Source organism: Lepidochelys kempii, chromosome 5, assembly GCF_965140285.1.
Source record: "Lepidochelys kempii isolate rLepKem1 chromosome 5, rLepKem1.hap1, whole genome shotgun sequence".
Lineage (NCBI taxonomy): Eukaryota > Metazoa > Chordata > Testudines > Cheloniidae > Lepidochelys > Lepidochelys kempii.
Genome location: NC_136384.1, coordinates 131174950 through 131192014, shown reverse-complemented (window position 1 = coordinate 131192014; position 17065 = coordinate 131174950). Strand labels below are relative to the sequence as shown.

Here is a 17065-nt window from a genome sequence, read left to right as displayed (position 1 = left end):
TGATGGCATTTTTATGATAATTAGAGAAGTTAACAGGAGATTCCTTGTAACTTTGGGCTGATTTTTCATTAGCTTGGATATAGATTGTAAGGATTTATCCTGTTCTGCTGACTGAAGAGCTGAAATGGCTCTCAATACATACTGCTCTGTAGAAACATATTTCTATTTATTTTCTTTTGCATCAATTAATGTGATAATTTTGTTCTAATTTAAATTTTTTGCTGGGCAACTTCCTACAGCATATTGAGAGTTCATTATAATTACTCTATACAGTGAAACCCACATAGAATAATTGCTGATAATAGGATTAAAGCATTTATAATATATTATCATAAAATGTTTCTATCTCTCTCAATTAAAACATGATTATTAAATGTCTTTTAAAGAGTGAATTTATGTCACTTATCCATTTTTCCAGGTTAGGTATTCTTTCTAAAAACTATCAAAAGTTTCTCATTCTGAAGGAGAGTAGATGGTGTTTTGAGATAATAGTTGAAATTCCGTTGTGATTTTATTTGATTTCCTATAGTGTTAGCATTTAAATGGTCCCAGTTGCACATTGAAGTTAACTTCTTATTGTGGTGATTAAGGGATTGAATTAGAATGTACATCTTTGGTATTCTTCTTTCGCCTCTCCGCTCCCTCCCACCCCCTCCCCCCCCCCCAGCTGATCTAAAGAGTATTTGGGGCTGCCTCACATATTGATGAAACTGTTCAATTAAAGAATATTTTTTACTAGCAGCGAAGAAGAGCCAGAAAAATCAGAGCTTGCTTTTAAGATACTAAGATAAAGTTGCAGTGCTAACCATTACAAAATAAATATTTTGGTTTCTAAACTAATAGTCCATATCTGATATGGAAGGTGTTAGACATTAAGAAAATTAAAGATGGAAGCTCATACTGCCTTATGATGCACTTACACCCACAACAGCTTGGGGAGCATTATGGAGGCTTACTGGAGCATTGGGTTCCCTTTCTTTATTGCTCAATAACTAAGGGTTTGGGAGAGAGGGTCATTGAGGAGAAACATCTATTTCTTCAAGCAGTTTGCAGTGGAAAAGAGGGAGGACAGCTATCAAATTCAAGGAGCTATTAAAACACTGCTGTGTGATGTCCTGATATTACTTTGCTACACTTGTATCTGAGCATGCGCTCTTAACACCTGTGGACTCTGGGAGAGTTAAGATACAGATCTGAGCTTTAGAGTGTTATCAGTTTACATCGAAGGCTAATTCCCAAAATATTGTGCCTTTTGTCACCAAAAAGCAAGCATGTGAAATCCATGGCTCCTGTTTGCACTCTGAATCCCTTATTGGACACCTGTATCATCTGGAGGATCTTTAGTATAGGGCTGTGTTTAATATAGACTTTATATGTAGTGGTGTTGTAGCTGTGTTGGTCCTAGGCTATTAGAGAGACAAGGTGGGTGAGGTAATATCTTTTATAGGACCAACTTCTATTGGTGAGAGAAACAAACTTTCAAGCTTGCACTGAGTGTCTATGCTAGAAACTTAAGTCGACCTAACATAGGTAATTACTGCAGCGGTTCGTGTCCACACTACCCGCCTTCTGTCAGTGGTGTGCATCCTCACCAGTAGCGTTTCCACCTACTTAAGGGCGGGGGGAGGGGGCTGAGAGCCTGGGCTCTCAGCTCCAAATGCAGCTCTGTGCCAGGAGCCCAATTGCCCACACCCTTCAGGTTCTCAGCTCCCCACTCCCCGCTGCAGCCAGAAAGTTTCTTGGATCAATGTTCGGTACTCAGTATCCAGAACTTGGGGATTGTAACTTCCCATGCATCTGCTGAGTACTAAATATAGCGAAACAATCAACAGAGGTTCTTAAATTATCTAGAAAATACCTTTATGATCTAGCAAATAAGAAGTCTCAGGGAGGATTCCCTGCAGACAAGGAGGAACTGATAGTGAATGTGAGAATAATAGTGAAGCTTGGTGCAAATAACTATAGAAGTCTTGAGTTCCATGTACTATGGCACTACAGGCTCTGGTTGCATAGTTAAGATTGAGTTGTTTTATACTTGACTTGTACAAAGAATACAGTGCACCATCCCCACAGCCCATTCTACTGGTTAAGCTCTCGCATTTAACACTCTATCACAGTTTGGTATTTTCTTAACTGTTTGGTTATGATGAGTCCAGCGGTGTTCGGCATGTGCGTAGAATGTTTCACCCAGGCCGGGGGTTGGGAGGCCCTCGCGCACGTAGATCAAACATGCACTTTACTAGCAGTTCCACTGGTGGGCTTTCATCTTCGCAGAGTTCATATTCTCCAAGCAATAGGGAAGCTATGGATCCTATAGCTGGTAAGAGTCATAATTCCTTATTTTCCCTTTAGAGTTTTTCTCCACACTCAGTGACAAAATCCAAGAGAATGGTTGCTCTGCTTGTCCATATTTATTGTGTGTGTATTTGTGTGTGCTTGTATGCATGAGCACGCGCTAGGACCAGAAATTCTCTCCCTTCCCCCAAATAAGAAGATTTTATTGATAGCAATGTGCCTTCTTCCAAGGTAAAGTTGAAAGTTAAAAACAGGTTGTCATATGAGGTGATGCTTCCAAATCTATCAGTCTTAAAAAGTAGTTTACTAAAAGTTCAGTAACAAGCCATTGATTGAATTGTACAGAAGGATTGAATCGAGGATCTCTGAATCTAAAAACTCTGGTCCTTTACATTCCAAAGGTCTCTGGTCCAGTCCCCTCGGACAGCCTACCTGCATGCATTGTTATATATTTTAAAAGTGAACAGTGTTCTCAAAATCCATTATCTACCTCAGTGCTTCTAATGTGTATTTGTCACATGTATAGAATTACTCATGGGGAAGATTAGGTATCTGAATCTTTACTCCACACAAAAACGCTATACTTCAGCGTTAATCAAGATTAAATGAGCTACATTTTGATATTATTGATAAACATTACGAAATGTCTTCTGTTTGCATTCAGACTGCAGACTGAATGGCAGACTTGCTAATTTTAATATAAATTTTAAAAGATTACCAAGCACTTACAAAGATGGTCTGTTGTAATTGTAAGCATTTGTGGCAGCTTCTGGTCAAAACAGTTTGGGAGAGGAAAGTCTCTTATTTTCAAGTTCCAAATATTAATTTGTGGATTTTTAGGGTGTACATGGATACCCTTTAAGTATTATTTTTCCACTTGTATGATTCTGGGGGTGGGGAAAACTTGTCTATAATGAGATAGTGACATACTAGGGTACAATCCAGACTAATGAGCAGCAGTGTCACCCCAGCCATGCAGCCTTGGGTGCCTTGCTGAAGTAGCTCCCACCTGGGCTGCTCACAAACAGCCTTCCAGCATGCAAATCACACCCCGAGTGTGTGTGTGTAACTGCAGCCTGCCAACTACACTTGGGTTACACTCTGGCTCTTCCCAGCCTGGGTTATCATTACAGGGTTAACCCCAACACACCCCCAGTCTTAGATTTTCTTTCCAGAAATGTATGTCCCTCTCCTGGACAATACAGTAAAGAAAGATGGAAGAAAATTGACCTGTAATATGAAAGGGCATTAGAAGTTACTTGGGGGGAAAAAACAAAAAACCTGAAATGCAATTATTCTGTTTCAAGAATTAAGGGCTTTGTTTTTGTAACCACATTTCCATAGCAAAATGGGTACATTTAAAAATAGCAATGTTAAAATTAAGTGAATCGAGTCCAGGATTTAGTTGCTTGGAGCCACCCTCATGAGTTTGGAGAGTCCCCTTGTTTCAGTCATGCCACTTGCTTCCAACTACCAAAACCTTTGTGGGACTAATACAAATGTATAAATATTTCAGAGGGATAATTGTATGCAAAAGACAAAATTTCCCCTCCTCCCTCCCCAAACAAAACACAACAAATTAACGCTTCCCACAAGCTTTTTGAATGCAGATAGGTTCTACCATAACATATGGGCAGTATTTCTTCTTACACTGTTTATTTTTGAAATACTTTTTCGTACAGGCAAAACTCACCACAGTTCCCACTCTGATCCCCCTAAAACTGAACAAGTCTATATTAGCCCTGTCCAAAGCCAGACATGTCTTTATCTAGGCAGATCTTTACTGCTCTTGTAGCAGTAGGCATCTTTATCAGGCCAGTATGAGGGAAGTCATACTAACACCTGCCAGGCAAATGTAAGTATATTATTTATCCAAATTCAGGGAAAACTAGTTTACTGTCTATCTTGTGAACCCAACAGAAATTACACAATGTACGGTATGGTGGAAATCTATGTTCTGAATTGAATATTCCCCAAAACTAATTGACAGAAGTGTCAGTAGTGTCATTTTTTTTTTTCTACAGTACACCTTCCCTTGTGTATAGCATGGAGATAGTGAGCCGGGGGGCGGGAGGAGAGCACCTATGAAAAGACAAAATGGAAATGGTTGCTGAGGCAACAGCCATTTTGCCTAGAAGATAACACTTTAGGGAGCTAGCAACTGAAGATATCACCTTGTAGTCAATCCAGTCTAGGAGATGCCCTTTCTTTTTACTGTTCAAATGATTCAGACTGAATTGCTTCATCCTAATAAAGAAATTAATAGTATAAATGATGCTTTGATCTTGGGGAATGGAATGTGTCTTAAGTGTTTTGTAAAGCACTATGTGCCCATCTGGCAGTTTGAGCTAGATCAGGGGTGGGCAAACTTTTTGGCCTGAGGGCCACATTAGGGTTGCAAAACTGTATGGAGGGCTGGATAGGGAAGGCGGTGCCCCTGAAACAGCCTGGCACTGCCCCCCTCAGAACCTCCGACCCATCCAGCCCTCCCAGCTCCTTGTTCCCTGACCGTCCACTCCTGGGACTCCCTGCCCCTAACACCTCCCCCAGCACCACCCTCGATCCAGGCCCCTCTGGACTCCCATGCCTATCCAACCCCCTCCTGCTCCCTGTCCCCTGACCGCCGCGCCCCCTTCATCCCCCCAAAACCTCCGCCCCAACCAACTGCCCTCTGACAGGTCCCCTGGGACTCCCACACCTATCCAACCACGCCCTGTCCCCTGACTGCCCCCTGGCCCCCTTACTATGCCGCTCAGAGCAACATGTCTGGCAGCCGCGACGCCTGGCCAGAGCCAGACGCACTGCCCTGCAGGAGCGCGCAGCCCTGCTGCCCAGAGCGCTGCCCACGTGGCTGCGGGGGAGGGGGACAGCCGGGGTGGGGCTGGACTAGCCTCCCTGGCGGGAAGCTCAAGGGCCAGGCAGGACGGTCCCGCAGCCCGGTTGTGGCCCGCAGGCCACAGTTTGCCCACCTCTGACATAGATAATGATGAAGTATTTTAAAAGAAATAAGAGATGGGGAGATTGATGCACAGGAAATACTTGTACTCTCATTTGTTAGTATTAATTTAAGGAAATTTCACTGTAGTACTTTTCTCCTCTTTGCAGAGCTTTTATCTCAGTTATCAGGCGTGAGGCGTTCTGCAGGAGGACAGCTCAATTCCTCTGGCCCTTCCGCTTCTCAGTTACAGCAGTTGCAGATGCAACTGCAGTTAGAACGACAACACGCACAGGCAGCACGACAACAGCTGGAGACAGCACGCAACGCAACCAGACGCACCAATACGAGCAGTGTCACCACCACTATTACACAATCTACAGCAACAACCAACACATCCAACACAGAAAATAGTCAGCAGGCTATCCAGAACTCTCAGTTTCTTCTTACAAGGTAACTCATTCTAAAAATGTATTCCGATTACTTTTATTACATGCACTAACCCTATTCTTGACCCTGATTTGACAAGGTGCTTAAGCATGTAGCTAACTTTAAGCCCATAAATTGTTGCATTAAGTTCAATAGGACTACTCATATGCTTAAAGTTAAGCACATGCTTAAGTGCCATGCCTAGTTGGGGTATTTAATTGCAGCTTAATGTCCCATATCCCCCCAGTTGCCAATGCCCAACATAATTTGTTTAGCCAATAGGTGATCATGCAAAATGCATACGCTAGTGTTCAGCAGATCTTTAGGTACCACAGAGTTCTGAATTGTAGACACTTGAAATCTTGGCAAAATGATTTTGCACTTTGACTTAGTGCTAGTAATGGATGATCGTCAGTAGAGCATTAGTTATATTTATTCTGTTAAACATGCAAGTGCTTGGTCTGAATGCAGTGTTTTTCATATAGCCTGTAAAACTGCACTGCATTATACGCCATCTGTTCTGCCCAAAAAGTTAGAATGAAGTTAAATATTATTTATATATATGCTATAAGAGTAATTAATTTAGTTCAGTTTATTGTTTGTAATTGATATCAGCTATTTTCCATGACAGTTAATCACTTAGGTACAAAATGAAAACATTGGGTGCAGAAACGCAAGCCGTAGTGAATGGCTTTTAACTGCTATTGCTGAATCCATGTTGTCAGGAGTAAAGATGAGACTAAAGTGAAAAGCCAACCTAGGAACTAAAGTCAAACAGATGTTGCTTGCAGTCAGCTTCCAGCTTTTGCAGACTGCCATGGAGAGAGCCCTCCTACTGCTCCTGGAAGCTACTGTCCCAAGAAGTTGCCAGCAAGAGTATCCAGTTAGCTTTCGTGCTGGGTATAGGTGAGAGGCAGTCTCTCACATAACCTTGTTGCTTTTCTTCCACACAGTTGTGGGGTAGTTAAAGGTTTGTGTAGTCACAAGGTTTACAACCATTTTTACCACTTAAAAATTCATTTTCTGCTGACTTTGTAGAGGAATTGATTCTAACAGTTGTCTTAGCCACTGCAGTGCTCGAAGTATAGCTGTGGAATTTTTGACTGGATCCCTACAGTATAAATGCAAACAGAAAATTTTTGTTTCATCTCATTTTAAACACCAGTGTTTGTCCACTCGCTGTATCCATGTTAACACTGTTCGCTGCTTCTTGAGTTCTTTAACATCAGTTTGAGAGGCATAAAGGGATTTTACTTTATAGATAATTTCCTGTTGATTGTGCTTGTTTACATTACTCCTTCCGGGAACGTAAGAGCATTTCCAGTTATATCAGCCTGTCTGTTTGAGCTCTAATATAGAGAAAGAGAACCTGGAAGTTAACATTAAATGGTATTTCATCCTAACTGGAGGTTGAATAGTGTTTCTTCTTCGAATGCTTGCTTATGTCAATTCCATTTCAGATGTGTGCATGCCAATGTGCGTGGCCCTTGGAGATTTTTGCCTTAGCGATATCCGTCGGGTTGGCTGTGATGCCCTCTTGAGTGCCACGCCTATGCGTCGGTATATTAGGCGCCGCAAGCCCTATGCCCTCTCAGTTCGTTCTGACCACCCGGGGTGGGTAGTTGGAGCACCTCTTTCCCTTGCCTCGTGAGGGCTAGCAGTTCTTCTACTTCAGTCTTTGAGCCTTAGGGCTTCGTAAATAGTTTGTTTATAGTGGTTAGTTAAAAAGTAGTTGTTAAATAGTGTAGTTAGAGTCCTAGCGGGACGCCCCCACAGTGGGGCATGCCCCGGTCTTTGGGTTTAAGCCCTGCTCTGACTATAATAGGCCTCTATGCCTGTTAGTGACCTCCATAACAGCTGCCTCAAATGCTTGGGGGAATGACATGTGAAGAAGTGTTGCATCTGTAAGAACTTTCATCCCAGAGCTCAGAAAGAGCGAGACATCCGTTTGGAAACCCTCCTCTGGGAGGCTGCTCTCTATCTGACATCTGAGCCTTCCCGGTCAGACTCTTCCCTAAGCACCCCAGCCTCGGTGCGCAGCACACCCGCGGCACTGGGCTCTGCCCGTTGCTGCTCCCCAGCACTGCCTAAGAAGAGATTGAAGAAGAGTGACCCCCCAGCACCAAGCAAGAAGGGAAAAGGACCGATTCAGGCCAACAGCCCACACCGGAGCCAGATGGGGACCCCACCTGATGGAGCCTCCTGCCCCCTGAGGGATCTGCCACCAACTCCAGGGAGCAGTAAAGGACCCACACTGATGGCAGTACCGAAGCCTTCCCAGGCTGTCCTGGTGCCCAGAGAGCAGAGGTCTCTGCCGGCACCGCGTGTGTCACAGGTCACAGCAAAGGCTCCTGGTGAGGGCAAGCCAGCCGCAAAGACCCCTCAAAGGGCGGGTGAACGACACTGGTCTCTGGAGATGAGACAACGATCCCTGTCTCCATGCCCAAGGTCTCTGTCTTCTGTGGGACGTCCTACATCACTGGCACCACACTCACGGTCTCTGCCCTCTCCACGTGGGTTGCCTAGAGGAAGGCACCAGTCACTGTATTGCTGGCACCGTTCATCCTCCTGCCGGCTGTCTCCTCAGTGCAGATCCCCATGGTGAGAGCAGACTCAGTCGTGGTACTTCAACTTATGGGACTCCCTCCGTAAATTCAAGGACTCACTGCCCTAGGACTCAGACCAGGAATTCGGGGCAGTTCCTCAACTGTCTTTGTCCCTACTGTTCTGCCTGGTCACAGGTCACCTCGGACCGTTGAGTGCTAGAGATTGTATCTCAGGGCTACACCCTGCAAATCTTGGCCGCCCCTACACGCGCACGCATGCCCATCTATCCCTCTTCAGGGACCCTTCTCACAAGCAATTCTTCATTCAGGTGGTCGAGAACCTCATGCAGCTGGGGGCAGTGAAGGAGGTCCGCTGGGACATGAGGGGAAAAGGGTTCTACTCCTGTTATTTCCTAATCCTGAAAGTGAAGGGGGGTCTAAGACCCATTCTGGACCTGCAGCAACAAGTCTCTCAAAAAGTTGAAGTTCCACATGGTCTCCCTAGCCTCCTTCATCCCCTCCTTGGATCCAGGAGATTGGTACGCCGCCCTTGATCTGAAGGATCTACAGCCAGGGAGAAGGTTAAGGTGATAAACATTTTGGATTGGGAAAATGGGTTTAGTTTAGAACTATGTTCCATATCTCCATCTTCGAAGGTTGCAGACAATTCTTCCGTTTTGTGGTGGGTGGGCACCATTTCCAGTCATAGCGTTGTCCTTTGGTCTCTCATCTTCCCCAAGGGTGTTTACAAAAGGTATGGCACCAGTGGCCACTTACCTCAGGTGTCGAGGGGTTCAGGTCTATCCATATCTCGACAACTGGTGCATAAAGGGCAGGTCTCAAGATCAGAAGCAAAGAAGCCTCGATCTTGTTTGTTCCACCTGTCGTGACCCGGGCCTGTTGATAAATGAAAAGAAATCAACCGTAAGGTCCCTGCAACGAATAGAGTTCATTGGGGCGGTTCTTGACTCCACATGAGCCAGAGTCTTCCTTCCGGAGGCGCGATTACAGGCCATATCAGACTTGATCTCCCACGTGAAAAACTTCCCACTCACCACTGCTCACACTGACATGTAGTTGTTAGGCCACATGGCCGCATGTACATACATGGACCAGCATGCCTGGCTCCATCTCCAGCCACTGCAAGCGTGGTTGGCATTGGTGTACATCCCCAACAGACACGATCTAGACTGGATGATCAGGGTTTCGGTTCACATCCAATCATCTCTAGATTGGCAGCTGAGCCCCAAATCTGTGTTGGAGGGAGGTCCACATCGCTGACCCTGGTTTCTGATGCGTCAGACCTGGGTTGGGGAGCCCACCTAGGCGAGCTCAGCATGCAAGGCTGCTGGTCGTGGGACAGTCTGTCCCTCCACATAAACGTCAGGGAGCTCAAAGTGCTTCGCCTGGCTTTCCTGCCCCACGTGAAGGGCAAAGTTGTGCAGGTCCTGACAGACAATACCACAGCGATGTATTACATCAACAGGTGGGGCCAGGGCCAGGTCATCGGCCCTTTGCCAAGATGCTCTCTGCCTTTGGGACTTCTGTGTGCAGCATACCGTCCATCTGGTGGCTGCACATCTGCCCAGGCCCAAGAACATGGTAGCAGATCACCTCAGCAGGACCTTCTCATCTCACCACGAGTGGTCATTCTACCCACCCACGTGTGATCTTCCGGCTGTGGGGGACTCCCCAGGTGAACCTATTCACATCTTGTCAGAACAGGAAATGCCACGTGTTCTGCTCATTCTGGGGATTGAACAAGGACTCCCTGTCAGATGCCTTTCTGCTCCTGAGGTTGGGGGGTCTGATGTATGCCTTCCCACCAGTGATGCTAATCCACAAGGTCCTTATGAAGATCAAACAGGACAAACGAAGGTGATCCTGTTAGCTCCCGTGTGGCCTCAGCAGCACTGGTTCGGCACACTGATGGACCTTTCGGTAGCTGCCCCACAGCAGTTGCCTCTCTGGCCAGATCTGCTGTCCCAGAACCATGGCAGTCTTCTGCATCCGAACCTGACGGCGCTACACCTGACAGCGTGACTTCCACATGGCCAAATGCGGAAAAACAGGAATACTTGGTCTGGGTCCAACAGGTCTTGTGGGTAGCAGAAAGCCCTCCACCAGAGCAACCGACCTGGCCAAGTGGAAGAGGTTCATGGGCTGGGCCTTGGACTGGAGTATCTGGGCTGAGCAGGCCTCGCTGCAGGCGATCCTGGACCATCTTCTGCACTTCAGGCTCCAGGGGTTGTTCCTGTCATCGATCAAAGATCACTTGGCCGCTATTTTGGCCTTCCAGCCTCTGCTCCAGGGCAGATCGGTCTTCTCTCACAACATGATGGTCTAGTTTTTGAAAGGTCTGGAGTGTCTCTACCTGCATGTCAGGGATCCCATCATTCCCTGGGACTTGAATCTTGTGCTCTTGCAGCTCATGGGTCCTCCCTTCGAGCCTCTAGCTTCCTGCTCCCTTCTCCTCCTCCTCTGAAAAGTTTCTTTCCTGGTCGCAATAACATCTGCCTGTAGGTCTCTGAGATCAGGGCACTTTCTTCAGAGTCACCCTATGCGGTTTCCTAAAAGGACAGGGTCCAGCAGTGGCCACGGCCAGCGTTCCTGCACAAGGTAGTTTCACAGTTCTTTACTGGCCAAGACTTTTTCTCCCTGTCTTCTTTCTGAAGCCTCATAAATTGGAAGAGGAGCACAAATTGCATGCCCTGGACATCAGGAGGACACTTACTTGCCTTTTACATTGACAGGACCAAGCCATTTCGTAAGTCAACACAGTTGTTCATTGCGGTGGCAGAAAGGATGAAAGGTCCCCCAGTGTCTGCATGGAGGATTTCGTCTTGGATCACAGCCTGCATCCGTTACTGCTATGACCTGCAAACATACCTCCACCGGCGACCGTGCATGCCCACTTGACTAGGGCACAGGCTTCGTCAGCAGCCTTCCTGGCCCAGGTGCCGATTCAGGATATCTCCAGGGCCGCTACCTGGTCGTCTGTCCATATGTTTACGTCTCGTTGTGTGCTCACCCAGCAAGCCCAAGACAATGCTGGCTTTGTGAATTCCGAGCCTGCGACCAGGGATACTGCTTGTGAGTCTCCTAGAATGGAATTGACAAGAGCAAGCACTTGAAGAAAAAACAGTTACCTACCTTTTGTAACTGTTGTTCTCCTAGATGTGTTGCTCATGTCCATTCCGTTACCGGCTCTCCTGGCACTCTGTTGGAGTTGTTGGTAAGAAGGAACTGAGAGCGCATAGGGTCAGTGGCTCTGGATATACCGCAGCATGAGTGCGGCACTCAAGGGGATGCCACAGTCAACCCTAGGGATGCCGCTAAGGCAAAAATCTCCGACCGCGCACGTGGGCGAATGCACAGCTAGAATAGAATGGACATGAGCAACACGTCTCAAAGAGCAGCCGTTATGAAAGGTAGGTAACCGGGTTTTTTTTATATATACATTAGATATTTTTTTACATTTTAGGCGAGAATAGAAGAAAAATGTAGTAAACAAAGATGTCATTAATAAATACTACTGCTTTAGAAAACATTAAACTCCGGGGTGGTTCTGTTAAAAAGGCCCATCATCTTTGTGATTCCAGCTCTCTTGGGATGCTCGAGGCATTGTAATATGCAGGCCTTCTGGATTTTAAAGTTCCTGTTACTTTTTTCATCTTTTGGCTTCAAGTGATACATTCTCCTCTACAGCATTTCCTCAGCTTCTGTCTGCTGGAAAACTATGGCAGAAACTTGAAGTTTATATCAAATAATTTATTGCTGTCATGCTGAGTTTTACCTAAATTACCAAAAATCTGACCTCCAGAGATCAAATGTATGTGACATAAATTAAAATCTTTTAGAAATAATCCAGGGGCTGGTATTTACAGACTTTTCAGTTACAGACTTTCAGAGAGTGTGTAGAATAGAATATTTTACATTTAGTGGTGCAAGTTTTCATGTTGTTTGCATTCAGAATTTAATTTCTCCATTTTATCAATCCAATCTGCGCAGACTTGAAGCAGAAGGTTTTTGAAATGTCTTTTTTAGTTGGATCAGGTATATCAGTCATTGTCAGATCTGTCCGCCTCCAAAGCGCAGGATAGCAATACACATACTGGTTCCCAAGTTGTGGTCACAAACACCTTCCAGTGTGTGTCAGTCCAGCAGATGAGAGCATTCTTGCAGTGTAATAGCTTCAGCCCAGTGGGCTTTTATCAACTGTCTGTCTTGTCTCTCCCTTCACTGTTGTGCAGGTTGAATGATCCTAAGATGTCAGAAGCAGAGCGTCAGTCAATGGAAAGCGAACGGGCAGACCGTAGCCTATTTGTTCAAGAGCTTCTACTGTCCACTTTGATGCGGGAAGAAAGTTCCTCCTCAGATGAGGATGAGAGGGGGGAAATTGCCGATTTTGGTGCTATGGGCTGTGTAGATATTATGCCTTTAGATGTTGCTTTAGAAAACCTAAATTTAAAAGAGAGTAATAAAGGAAACGAGCCTCCTCCACCTCCTCTTTGATGACATCCCACTTCGCAGACAATGTCCTCTGTGCTGTATTTGCCAATGAAAGTGGACAACTACTATCTTGGGTTTGTTTTGGTGATTGTAATTTCAGGTCTGTCACTCTTGTTACATTGTGTACATTCAAAAGGAAGAGAGAAAAGATATATATGATAATCATTTCCACTTAACTAATTTTTACTTCTAGCAGGTAAATGTAGGTTGCAGTGCAGAGGAGAAACCTCTGTGTTCTGTACCTTGACATGCAAAAGGCTCTCCTAATACTCCACGTTCAAACTGAAGAGGAAAAAATGAAAAATCTCTAATGAAGCTGCTGTGTGTATTTATGAATATTAATGAATAAAAACTGCTTGGATGGTTTACCTTAACTACTGCATGAGGTTTTTTGCAGCGTGCATGAGTTTTAGTGACCTTGTCATTTAAAAAATTAAATACAAGGAGTAAAACTATAAAAACCCAAAGCTTCTCCCATTATTCAAAGGTTACATGACAAAAAGGTTTGTGTTCACTAGCAGTTTGTAGCCATGAAGTAGCTTTTGAATAATATGTGACTGAATCACCTATTTCCTATGTGCTTCCAGCACATAAAGCAAGCTCTGCAGTGGGATATATTGTGGTTTCCAGGGTTTGGCATTTCGCTATATGTGACTATTATGTTGCCCTATTAGTCATCGCGTCCATGTGGAGTTCAGCTTCTCTTTTATGCATCTGTAGGAGACACAACAGTAATGCCACTGCTGGAATCTACTGCAAAGGGCTTTTGTGTGCCCTAAAATCAAATCTTGTTCATCTTTGTTTAAAGTTTTTCCTTTTTGTGGTTGTTAAAATTTTTCAACTGTTAAACATGTTTTATTCAGGTGTAGATGATTCATTTATTCACTGTCTTAAAGGAAAAAAAAAAAAGTTAACCTGGATTATTATGTTTTAGTTTTAAAAGCCTTCACAGTCTCAATCATATTTCTGAGTTATTTATGTATTTGCTTCATAGTTTGCAGAGACTTGTCAGTATCAGGAGAGCTTGAGGATTTGACTTCCCAGACTTTGTCAATATATTACAACTGAATTCTTAATGCTAACTTTAGCACCTTTTATTTATTATTTCTCTTTGATTATTTTTCTGGCATTAAAAAAAAAAGTAAAGAGCCTTTTAATCGAATCATGCCACCTACATGCCTATACTATTAATCCTATATGTAAAAAAAAATGTACAGTGTTTTTTGTGCATAGACTTTCATAATAGCCCCAATGCAAAGACAGCAGGGGTTTGGTTTTTTTGGAATGTAAAGTTAGACTATAAAGACAAAAGTGCACACAGCTTCTGATAAATTTAAAATAGGCTTATACTATAATCATGTCTCTTTCCAGTTCTCTAACCTCGCCCGCTTTCTCTTGCTCTGTATCTTCCATTCCTGCAGCATTACAAGCATTTTAGAATAAAATTACAGACTTGAACACCAGCTGGTGTTCTCAACAGAACTGTGACGTGTATACTAATCTAAAATAACAAAAAAAAACTACCCCACAGTTTGAAGTTTCAGTTTCATTCTCATTTTCTTAATCCTCAGATTCCAAGTATTTCCAGCCAGCACAGTACAACTTTGTTTTTGTTTAGTCTCTGCAACAGAAAATGTTTTAAGGGAAATTTTACACCAGTCCTCTGGTTATACTAGGAGTTACCCCCGGGAGGGATTTTTTTTATTGATTGTTGAGGATTTTCAGAACCAATTTTCAAGCTGTAGTCTTTTCAAACACATCTTCTGCACATTACAATAAGACACACCGTTCAATAAAGCATTTTCAAGACTGTTGTTCAGTTGATTTTCTTTGGTGTTGGTGCATTATCCTGACAGTTTGACTCTAAGATTTCATAGAAGATTTAGATTTGGAAGAGACCTCAGGAGGTCATCTAGTCCAACCCCAACTAAATCATCCCAGCTAGGGCTTTGTCAAGCCGGGCCTTAAAAGCCTCTAAGGATGGAGATTCCACCACCTCCCTAGGGAACCTATTCCAGTGTTTCACCACACGCCTAGTGAAATACTGATTCCTAATATCCAACCTAGACCTCCCCACTGCAGCTTGAGACCATTGCTCCTTGTTCTGTCATCTACCACCACTCAGAACAGCCCAGCTCCATCCTCTTTGGACTGGACCGAAAAATTAGCTGCAAACTGTCTACAAGGTCAGTTCAACTAAGCAACACAACTTATGTAAAACAAAATTGTGCAATTGTTTCCACAGTGCATGTACAAGCGAAATTCTTAGGGATGTAATTTTGCTTCACTTAACAGAAAAGCCAGTGTATAAAACCAAATAGGCATTTCTTAATGAATACTGACTATTATTTAAAACCTGTATAAGGCTAGTTTGGTGAGGACACTTATGTTACATGAGCTGCAAACTTCACTCCACTTCTAGATACTGTACTTCCTGCAAGGGCTGGTGCCACAAGTGTCTGTCTCATATGAAAGTCTGAATACCTGCTGGCTTATATTTAACAATGAATGTTGTAGATATTGTATATTTAAACTCTTCAATATCCCAGCTATTTCAGATTTTTTGATATATGTAACTTAAGCAAACACACTGTTTCCTAATGAAGCTTAAAAAAAATCTTGCCTAAAGAGTACTTGTAAGATGGATGAAGAATATCCTATAAATATTAGTTTAAATATTTTTTTCCATAAATGGTGATTTTGTAGGAGTGGTGGGGTTGGGGGGGAGAAAAGGAGTCCTAACGGTTTTTAACCCGGCTACTAACAGTTGCATTCATAAAAAAATGATGTTCTCATTGAAACTAAAAGCTTTCCAGAGTTTTGTATTCTGGGATATTTCAAAAATATCCATTAAATCAGTGCATTACGTTAAAGATGCCACTGGGTGAAAACAGCCCTTGAAGGTTTTCTGAGGGAAAGGGGTGAGGTAGGAGAAGAAGACAGACATCTCAGCACTCACACCTTACGGAATCTCTCCAGGTAGTGGGAGGAGTTGGGTCACCTAAAGTTGAACATTCAATTTGTAGATGAGGTGTCCCATGGAAGTCAGTGGGCAGCTTGTATGTGTAAAGTAAATTCCCACTTTCGGGCAAAAAACCCTAATAGTTGGGTGGCTTGTGGGCATCTGCAAGAGGAGGGGTATAGAGGCAGTTACCTTAGGGCCAGAATGGTGAGCTGGCAGAATGAGTAGCCTCCAGGCAGTAGCCTCTTCTCTCTGTTAAGGTCAGAGCAGAATATCAGTGCAGTGCATACGGGGGTGGAGGTCTGGCTCCATTGCCCTTTTGTGGAAGTGAACAGGCACGGGTCCTTGTATGAGCCCTCTATTCTGTAAGGCCTGAGTCCTGTGTGTGTGGAGTTAAAAGCGAGACTGACTGAAGTGTGTAAAACATTGTTGGTGATTAGTAAGATACGCAAGTGATCACGGTGGGGATGGGAGCAGGAGCGCTTTACCTTGAGGCATGTTTTACATTATATACAGGAGACAAAGGGACATACAAACTCTTGTTCACAGAGGACCAGGAACAAGTGTTCCTGGTGGATGCTTTTTCCTTAATACAAATGTGACTCCAACTATGTTTGAAACTAACGACTAGCTTCAATCAGGCTTTTTCATCTGTTTGTTCTCAGAAATATACCATAATGAAAATCATTTAATCTTAGCCATCATTAAATTGGCTTTCTGGTCCTATCCAGTTGTATTAACCCTTAAAACAATGACAGGTTTCAGAGTAACAGCCGAGTTAGTCTGTATTCGCAAAAAGAAAAGGAGTACTTGTGGCACCTTAGCGACTAACCAATTTATTTGAGCATGAGCTTTCGTGAGCTACATTTTAGCAGGAGCTGAGGGACTGCCTGGAAGGGAGAAGCTCCTTGCCTAAAGTGGCGAGTGTATTTCCTGGGGTTTATATAGCTATGGCTTTTGTACACTGAGGACAGCGGGGGTGACCTTTTGGTCCCCTTCCTGACTTTAGCAGTGGCTTCTCTTTGTGATGTCACCTCCCTGTCACTATTCCCTCCATTAATACTGCAAATATTACAGCCTAAGAACTAAAGCTGGCTGAAAGGATGGAAGTTTGTATCAACCTTCGCAGGGACCAAACTCCAGGCTGCCACACAAGCATGATCTTGCATAACTTCAGACCAGCTGCTGGCTACTCTATCAAGTTCTCTTTATCCTCCTGGCAGGGCTTTCATCACTTCCCTGCTCTAAGCAGCCCATTAAAACAAGGGGTAGGCCATGAAAGGGTAGACTAAGTTCCTACCCCCAAATGACCAGCTCAGGAAAACACCAATAATCCTAACATGACCTAACACATGTTAACTCATTTCCCTGAGGACTTTCTTTCTG

The 17065-nt window shown here is 44.1% G+C and overlaps 1 protein-coding gene across 2 annotated transcripts in view; it reads left to right on the top strand.

Moving 5' to 3' along the window:
* Positions 1–13091, top strand: part of KCMF1 (potassium channel modulatory factor 1) — a 68698-nt gene extending 55607 nt beyond the window's left edge. The window contains exons 5-7 of one of the 2 annotated variants that reach the window (XM_073345911.2): positions 2146–2320; positions 5401–5683; positions 12459–13091. In XM_073345911.2, coding sequence (XP_073202012.1) covers positions 2146–2320; positions 5401–5683; positions 12459–12720 — 720 coding nt within the window. In that variant the 3' untranslated portion in view covers positions 12721–13091. The remainder of the gene's footprint in view (positions 1–2145; positions 2321–5400; positions 5684–12458) is intronic. The other variant, XM_073345912.2, reaches the window with a different exon arrangement.
* The last annotated feature ends 3974 nt before the right edge of the window (positions 13092–17065 follow it).